We start from the raw sequence: 9887 nt of genomic DNA on the forward strand, positions 1-9887 counted from the left end.
ATGGAGCCATGACCAGCCTTGCGGGACTTGTAAAGTCTTGCTAACAACGCTGCACCACGCTCATTGTGTTATCCCTGCGTTTTGGATATAAAGGAGCGCATCGCGTACATCGTCTCAGCTAAATGATGTGGCTGGCTCGCCTAGCAAACACTGAAGGCGTGGATCGCACGTGAGGGAATCGAACCCCGAACCATATGGCGACACAGCCAGTGCGCTGCTTCGTCAGTGGACGAGAGGAAATCAATACTTCGGCCCCTCGCAAGTGTTATAGATGGTCTTCACTGGGCACGTGTCACAATGAAGATGTTCAGCGAAGATGTCCTGCGAATGTCTGCGAAATTTCCTGTCTGGAGCTGGACAATTAATGTGCGTGCTACGCTATCTCCTGCTCAGGATGTGGGGGACCGCATTTCGGAGCTCCGTTGCGAGGATGGATTGGACTCCTCCGACACACACTGAAAAGTGAACACATTAGACTGAGATCATATCATCTTCATCATCATATCTATCACCATCATATCTATCTTCCGATAGCATAGGTAATGGTCCATCACTGGGTAAATGAAGATCCGACATGTATTTGATGTCAGACGCGCATTTTCGGCCTATGTCAGATGAACTGCATCATCTGCCTGCTGGATGGACAATGCCCCCTTTACAACCAGAGTACAGAGATAATGCCACCTGTGTGCTAATGTCCAGATTACAAAACGGCAACATTTGGGGTCAAGGAAATATTGCAGATTCTTTGTTTCGACCATATATATCATAACCACCGCGTAGGCACACCAATTTTCTTGCAGGCGTGCACTTGGTGCTGCAAAATGAAAAAAAACACACTGTGCACCACCTGCATTTTTTCCTGTTTCCACGCATACCATATATAACACATTGCGACCACATACCATATATAACACATAACACACATACGACATATCTTAAAGGTTTCCATTGTACACGTATTATGTCAGACTTCGCAAACAAAAAAATACTACTGGCGTCTCCGTGAGCTTGTTTTTGCGGGCCGGTTCGCTGCATGGGCCCAAATGAAAGTAAAAGCGAACGGTATACCTTTTTCGTATTCAAAGGCAAACTAAAGGCGTAAGCTGTCTACAAGGCCGTATGCACTTATCATGCCGTCTGGAAATCATAGTTACTTGTTTTTTTTCAGCTTTCCGTTGCGATTTGCCTTATCTCTGCGCATCCCTGGGCCTTAAAACGTCACGCGTCGCTTGTGTAGCTCCACAGTAGGCCTCTGCATGCTGGCCTTATTTCACCATTGCGTGGTGCTTTACATTTACCCAATATGGAATGAGGAAACGTGGACGGATGAAAAATATGTGAAACGGCATAAAATCATAGGGTAGCGTATTCAGGGGTTCTCGATCTACCAAATAGCGAGCTAATGAGGTTGGTTGAGGCAACTGACGCATTCATATTGTTTATCTGGTCAATACGGCTCAGTCCGTCCCGGTGGCTCAGTTGGTTAGAGCGCTTGCCTTCCGATCCACTCACCCGTGGCAGGATGGGTTCGAGTCGCTTTAGGACGCTCGCTATTTCCCCTTGACAGGTATGGCCTGCGGCCGGTGGCAGCGGTCGCACTAAAGGTCAGTTGACGTCAGAGGGCAGGACGGACCGTGCCGAGCATTGCGGCACGTTAAGCTTTCGCCACTAAATTCTGCTGTTACCTGGAATTGCGCGATCGGATGGTGGGGGTCAGGGCTCACACAACAAGCATAGCTTAGCGTGAGTGCGGATCCCAGAAGTCCATCCATTCAAAGGGTTCGGATCAAATTTATAAAAAATAAAAAGTCTTGAAACACCACTGTATGTATCCTGTTAAGAAAAATCAAGTGGCGTTTATGCTATCAAAATTGGACAAATAGTCTTGTCGTCTCGGAGGAGAAGGAGGGTGGCAGAATTTGGCCTTCCGCATATGTTAGCATATGCATATAAATGATACATCCCATAAGGAAAAGGGTGAGCTGGATGCCAGAAAATGAAGGGCTTAACTGCACAACTGTAAACTGCAAAACTGATTTACAGGTACGCATTGCATCATTCAGCTGCATTCGACTCGAATTTATCATTGCTGTAGTGTGCCTGTGTCGTGTGTGAGCTGCACGTACTTCCCGTAATGGCCACCCGGGGGGTCGTTCTCCAGTCGCCACAGCCAGTCATTTACCACAGTAACTGTATTTCAAGGAAGACCTCCGCCCTCGGAAGCTATGAAATACATATGTTGCAATGGATGGGGGACACTGGTATCACTCTCCGTGGCAGAAAGTGTACCAGGGTAATCCAGAGTATGCTCCAGGCCCAACGTTGTGCTTAAATCGTTTTCGTTTTCACTAAATTTCAGACCGAAAGCTGGGCACGGCTTTAACAGCGTTGTTTTGCTTAAAAGCTGACAGAAACCAGCAGCCATCAGTTTACATCAAGTCCCACGAACTCTCCACCCGCGTGGAAATGCCGTCGAGTTGGCTCCGGCGGGCGGAGGTCTTGTCACAAAGCATAGCTCGCATGGAATCCAGTTAATTGGAATGCTTTGCAGATTTTTATGGAAATGCAGCTACTGTAAGCGCTCACATCATCTGACAATTGCGATCTAGTCGTACATCTACAAAACAAATACGTTGGCCGCAGGTGGATACAACCAAAGTAGATTTATGTTGATGAAGATACGTTTCTTGGCATTGGTAGGAAGGAACCTGCTGCAAGAATTCCGTGAAACGTTCATTAAAATGGAAAACCTTGAGGTATTGGGAAGGCATCTGAGAAACATGTTTTTGTGGATCAAACCATAACCGTCTGATATACTTGCGCACGTGCACACGTCAATGGTTACACTTCGACCTGAAAGCTGGCATACTGGAAGGACCTGGCCAACCAAAATTCTGTTGAGTTTCAGTATCCCCAGAGCGAGTAGGGGATGCTCATGAAACTTTTTGAATTTCATCGAACACCAAACCATAGGCATGTCAGCATTTAACGATGTATTCCGCCGTAGTGTGGGCGACCCAAATGTTGACAATGCGAGTGACGCAAGTTGCTATTCACCTCCCAAGTCGCCCACAATAAGGTCAGAAATTAAAGGAATTATTACGATGTGAAGAGAAAGTCCTTAGCAACATTGCAGCCTGGTATGGATCAGGCAAGTACGGTGCAGTGTTTCATACCGCTGCCAATGTTTTGGTGGAGAGAACCCCTAGTAACTAAACCGCACGTAAATTCGGAAGGCCAAATCTTCAAAGCAACCTCTGAGAAGTTGAATGCTTGTGGAAAATCAGCCACATTTGCATTATAGGCACGCGGGCAATATTGTGTTTCAACGTTGTGCAATTTATTGCTTGGTAAAATTAAGCAAAATTTTGCCATCCGCAACCGCATTCGTATCCTCAGCGACGTAGTGACTGGGCTGGTGCGGTAAATGTATCATAGATCACGCACTGTTGGTTTTCCTCGAGTGTGGAACTCAAGCAAGAGCCTGCTTTGGCCAATGAAGTATCCGGCTCCGGCTCCAGCTGACGGCATCCATTCCAGCGGTGATCCCAGGTGGCATAACCCTGCACGCCAGGCAGTCGGCCGGCAGGATGTTTGGCACGTTGAGGACGATCGAACCTGTTATCGATGGGACCTTTGGGATCAAGCCCAAAAATATCCATCGATTCCGCCAACTATCTGATGACAATTAATTCCGCCTTCTAGTCTGCTTTTCTACACAATGTCTTCAATGTTCTCCTTTTCTGTAAAAAAATGTCCAGCGCGCCGTCTGTGGGGTCAAACATGCTTAGTGGTCCAACGCAGCTCGTAGACCACTGCTCGGGAGACGAGCTGGCGCAGTGACTTGGCTTTCCTGCAGACTGCAAAGGAGATGTAAGTTCATACATTTGCTTCCAGTCACAGATGAATGGATTGGGAAAGAGCATCCCTCGTCAACATCAGTAGACTCAAGCTGACGAAAGCACTCTTAGCTCGCAAGAAGCAGACAAGAGCACTCTTAGCGCCTTTCACTACAACTAACCAGCCAGTGAAGAGCCTCATGAACTTCGGCTGAGTTTGGATGTGAAAGGCAGAAGTTAATGAGACTTTGGAAAAAGGTCTTGGCCATCTAGACCATCTTATGCCCAGTTTCACAAGATGATTGATGCTGATGCTGGTAATGGACACTGATGTTTAAAACGTGGCGTGTAGCTCAAAGCAGTTAGGGCTCGACCGGCAGTGCACAAGATGACCGTTCTAATATAATGTGACCTTGTTGTAACAGCTTGTATCATATAATCACTGTCAGCGAAGTTCACAAACAAGGCCGCTGTACTGACCTAGGTGACCTATCTATAGCAGTCTGTATCATTTGACTTATTTTGGAGATCGCAAGCAAAGGGAATCATCATGATAATTATTAAGCCGTGGAGCCAATATGTAGGTGATTCAGGCGTAATCTTTCGTGAACTTTACCAACGAGAATGGGGCATTCGCGCAATCTGAATAAAGCGCATCCGAGACAAATCCAGGGATGGCCTGCATCGATGCGATCTCTGCTGGAGACGCGCAAACGAAAGAGACCAAGAGAAGTGCCTTTTTTCACGCAGAAGAGACTGCTCATGGGCCATGAAACCACTTTGACCACTTCATTTCCGGTTGAGATGGACTTTGTGAAAGAGCAAGCCGTCAAATGCAAATCCTCATGGCATATATAAGACGCACAGATGCGCTAAAGACGGACGAAACCATGATCGGTAACCCATCATGGGTTTAAGGCGTCTTGAGTCCGCCGGACATAAAGGACCCGTCTACCACCACGGCTTTCGCTGGTAAGGCAGCACACTGTGTAAGCTGACCCGCGAGCTCGGATGCCATCGATCCAAGAGATCGCAACTCCAGCGTGTCCGGAGCGCAGTCTTGGCCGCTGTCAGATATTGAGCGCGAGATACAGCAGCTGCCGCTGCAATCGACCACTTCAACTGGGCTTCAGACGCTCAAAGTTGTCTGAACGCCGGTGGTAGCGGAACTCAGAGCTTTGACATGACTACAATCGATTTCGGGAGAGACTACAGTGGACATGCGGCTGAAATAAAGCGTGTTTCAATCAGTCCACTGCTCATTGACGGCAGTAAGGCTCAATCAGGTGTTGCAGAACACCATACGAGAAGTTTTGATAAAGGAGGACAGGACATTCTTCTGGTTGTCGATCATGCTTAAAATATGTCGACCGTTTTTATCAAGACCGCAAGCCACAGCGGGTGCTAGCAAGAAAACTGAAATGCCATATTGCGCAGATGTCAGGTCGACAGGCGACAAACCACGGCATGGGCATACGTTTTAAAAGGGGACTGGAAAGCGGAGGTCTGATTTGTGCGCACTGCACGCAAGCGAACGGCATCTGCATCGAGCTTTGCATTGCTGCAAGGTAGCACATCTGGTCTCCGCTGCATGGTAGCACATCTGGTCCATTCAGTGGCACGGGACTGATTCGGCAACATAGCAGGTTTAGAACACGCCTGTGAAAAGCCGGAACGAATTATTTATTGTGAGGCGTTATTAAGCCGCGTACCAGCATGAAACCCTGCTAGATAACCTTTTGGACGGCCGTGCAGACCGTTGTGGTTTCAGACACGTCCCTAAATAAGGACAGTGGGACTCTCAATGCTTTAAGGTGTTTGCAGCGAGTTGGTATGTCTAGGACCAAAGATCTGCACCAAGTTGGCTAGTTGCCGGTATTTTGGTACGATGAGCACCGATAAATCGCACATAGGTGGCAGGCGGCCCTTGCTGTTATGCGCTACTGCGTCTTGCGTTGGGTATCGATTTGGAAGCGTTCCGTCCCAAAAATGTTGGTTTTTAGTCATTGACGCAGAATAGATCCAATGTGATCTGAGAAAAAAAACACTTCTGACGCTCCCAATTCTCTGCTCTTCACTGCAAAGATACTCTTCCCAAAGTAAGGTTCTGTGGACAGAGCGAGTTCTTACCAACCTCTGTAGGGTTTGAGACCACTTGACCGGTTCACTCCGCATGCACGTGGTTGGAAACCTGGCACGATACGTATCTTAACAATGGATTTGAACTCCATTCCATTCAAGGACGAATGGTGTTTGCGGAACACGCCTTTTAAAACTGTCTTGCCTAAATTTTGCGTTTTTCTTCGTCTGTGCGCAATACTGAGCAGGCTTGTACACATTACTGGCCGAAGGTGCAACACGGACTAAGGAGACTGGCAGAACATTTGGCTGACTGAGTTTGGCAAACAACTTCGTCATTTGTCGGATGCAACGAGGGTGATGGTATTACTGCCTTTGGACTATCCCGTGAGCATTGTTTGGTGCTATGCTAGGGATATGCATGACTATCCCGTGAGCATTGTTTCGTGCGCTATCATTGAGAACAGTGCATCGCTAGCAGAACAAGCACAGGCGTGGCCCAGCCCGTCAGACCTGTGCGTTTCAACCGGGCGCTGAGTCAAGAAGGTGCCAACTTTACCCAGCGCTCGTCACGCTGGTTATGTCTCGCTCCAAAACAGCGCCATGCCAGTATATCACGGCCCCGACGAAGACCACATGAGCCATCGTTAGTAGGCTAGCTGTTCGTGAGCCATCGACTAACTCGCCTGTTTGACACGGGGCTGTGTGGCAGTCGGCCGCCCGTCAGGACCAATCCGGCCGGACGTGGGCCAGCGCCCACTCCGGCTGATTGCACGCGCTGAGGGCCCGGCCAGGTCAAGCTCGGCACGCCAGGCCGGTGTGTCAGCCCAGCCGGCGCGGTGCCAGCGCGGCAGACCCGTCCCTACTCCGGCTGTCACCTCACAGTCAGCACGATCAGCAGGTCCAACGGCTGAGCTGCCCCGCGGCGGCCGTTAGGTCATGGCTTGTAGCTATCGTGCTCTGTCAGTGTGGACAGTCATCATATCATTAATCGGAGTTGTTACAAAGCCTGTCAGGACCATCGTCAGGTCAGTGATCGGAATTATCACACTGCCGACCAGGATTATTATCCGTTATTTATTATGATTAATTGCTTCGAGTTATCGCACTCCTGGCTGAGCCCATCAGAGAGTCGGTCATTTCCGTTGTGAAGCTCTTGGTCGAGATGGTGTCATGGCCAGGAATCTTGGTTATTAAGCTCCTGACTGGGGTCCTAATTCAGACCGCTGAACATTTCATGGGACATGGCGACAATTACATTAGCTTTTAATTGATACCTTATCTGTCACTAGTTAATTAAGGCCTTCATAATGCAAGCAGCGAACCCTTCGGTCCTTCGCACCTTATATTCTTACTCAGTAAAAGCAGTTGAATCCAAGGATAAGAATGCATTTATTCTGTATGCGTCTGCACAAGATAGGAGGGCAGGAGGGAGGCAAGCACCACAACGCCCCCCACCCCACCCCCACCATCCCGTTCTGCTCATCACTACGCCCCCCCCCCCCCCTACACACACATAGCTGGCCTTGCGCGCTCCAATCGCTCCGTGTCTCGTGGCCACCAGTTCGGCGTTAGCTAGCGTGCCGCGCTCTCCCCCTCCCCCGCTCTGCTAGCCGCGCGCTCTGATCGCTCCCGTGTCTGACGGTCATCAGTTCGGCGTCACCCACCGGCCGCGCCCCCGTCCGCAGATCGTGGTGGTGTTCTACGTGGCCATCATTCTGGTGCTGATCGGCGCCAACCTGTACCGGCGCCGACACTCCGGCTGCACCGACCGCCGGCCGCTGCTCATCTACGATGAGAAGTCGGCCGCCGTCGACCAGCATCTGCTTACCTGCGAACAGGAGCCCGGCGGCGAGTGCGTCTGAGCGCAGACGGCGCTGCTCCTACAGCCGGCCAGGGGACCGGCGGCTCCACTCCGGCCGTTCTGAGGAGCATCACTAACCTTTCCGCAGGGGTCTGCCGAGGACGGTCGAATCCGACCCGGAGGGTGGTCCTGAGAGGCTGGGGGCCTGCACTCGCTAACAGGGCGTTGTGGGAGGTCAGGGAGGTCACAACCAAAGTCGCTGCGTGGCCCTGAAGAGGCTTATTCAAACAAACGCTACTGCGCTGCTTACAGAAAGGGGAGAATCTCTGTTTTGCGCACAAAAATCCTTGAGGGGGTTGCCGGTACTCCTATAACGTGGATCTGCGGAGGACTAAAGCTTCTCAATCGAAGACGATCTGAGGTAGACTGGCAGTCATAAGTGGTCAGCTGTTTGCTGGAAATACACTCGTGCTCTTCTACAGGATGATACGGGAGTGTTCGTTGTCTGTTAATCGTTTGCACACCACGCCTGATGCTAGTGCGTACCTCCGGCACATGCTGCGAGTTGGCTTTTGGACGACCTCTCACTGGTAGACAGTGGCATCATGTAATGGATCACCTGGAGCCATGATGGCCGCCGATGACATAAGTCTCCGTCTAGTTCTCCCTCCGATCAGACTCTGAACTGGATTCTTTGTTGTCGGTTAAAATGCCGATAGAGTATCGAAGATGCAGTAGGAAGCAGTATGTTAGTGCAGTGGCGACAGGGACGGCTCCAGCGTCGGATTTTGGGAGTGGTTATACTTATGTGGAGAGGTCAAGTCGCACTTCGATGTCAATCGCGACAATGACACAGCTGTAGTTGTTCTCCAACATATTACAGGAAGCCCTTCAGAAAGCATGCATGGTTCGATTTATGCAAGCGTACACAGCGTCTCTTAAGTGACTGATTCGCTGCAGAGTGCTTGATTGGATGAACTTTTCCGTTCGTAGTTGTGAGCTGGCCGCGGTTTTCAAGATCGCTGTTGTGCCGCAGAGTGCTTCCGACCGGTCGGCCATACACCCGTGATCAAAGTGTTATGCGCACGCCCGTTTGCGATCAATTGGAAACGCTTCCTTGCATCATTCACCGTATGCTTCCGACACATATCGACGGCATCGTTCTGACGCGGTTAGGCATGTTGTCTGGCCTCCCGGCAGGTGCCGCCAGCACACATATCTGGTTCGGGTAGCGTTGGAAAGCTTCGTGATGGATGTGTCACATTTGTGGGCGTGGTGTGTGTGTGCAGGCGAGCTGCATGTGGTGAAATATATCTTAAATTGCTTGTCGCTGAGGCCAAACCAGCTATTTGGTGAGTGCAAACTTGTGCTTGACTCCAGTAGAACTGAACCTCATTGCGGAACGGATTCTGTTGTGAACATAAACAGATAGGGATTCGGGTACATTGTTCAGAATTGAATTGGAAATTTATCGATCAGAACTGAACTGGAAATTGATTCACATAGTGTGCGAAAGCATCATAAGTCTATTTTGCCTTAATCATCCTTGGCTGACTCACAAAAGAATTCACCCCAAACGCATGGGGCGCTTACACGATTGACTGCGTGCTGCGCAAGGCGGAAACCAGCCAGTACGTGATAACATTGAATGCAACAGGATAGTTGGGAAGTATTTGCGGAGGTGGTGGGATGCAGAAGGTGGCGTTTGGATAGCTGTGTTAGGCACCCAATAATATCGCAGTTTGACAGGCAGACTGACTTCTCTTATGATAGTGCGCTTGTTGATGGCCTCAAGTTATCTTACATGTTTCTTTCATTCATGTATGAAAACATTCCTTGTTAGACAACACATGCATGCTAATTTCGCTTCTGTTCTCTCGTACAGCCCTAAGGTGATAGCTTAGCATTCTGCGATAAATTGCAACCACCTGAGACGCTATGATACCCGTTGGAATACAGTTACACCTTAAAAACACACGCTCTCTTGTGCACATGTACACGTGCGGGTACACGCAGAGGTGAGAAAAGTGCGTGTTTTGTCACTGACGAAATTTGGAACCGCCTACATTGTCATCTGGAGCCGAATCCTTCAGAAGCCGTTGCAATATCACTCTGAATGCAATAAACCGCAAAACCAAGACAAATTCACTGCAATGCGGCAT

At 49.6% G+C, this 9887-nt stretch overlaps 1 protein-coding gene across 1 annotated transcript in view; it reads left to right on the top strand.

Moving 5' to 3' along the window:
• Positions 1–9299, top strand: part of LOC119108164 (uncharacterized) — an 86638-nt gene extending 77339 nt beyond the window's left edge. Inside the window, exon 6 of the mRNA XM_037231743.1 lies at positions 7610–9299. Within this exon, the coding sequence (XP_037087638.1) occupies positions 7610–7786 (177 nt within the window). The 3' untranslated portion in view covers positions 7787–9299. The remainder of the gene's footprint in view (positions 1–7609) is intronic.
• Positions 9300–9887: the final 588 nt, after the last annotated feature.

The sequence above is a fragment of the Pollicipes pollicipes genome, unplaced genomic scaffold (genome assembly GCF_011947565.3).
Source record: "Pollicipes pollicipes isolate AB1234 unplaced genomic scaffold, Ppol_2.1 Scaffold_6686;HRSCAF=7923_pilon_pilon_pilon, whole genome shotgun sequence".
In the NCBI taxonomy this organism is placed as follows: Eukaryota; Metazoa; Arthropoda; class Thecostraca; order Pollicipedomorpha; family Pollicipedidae; genus Pollicipes; species Pollicipes pollicipes.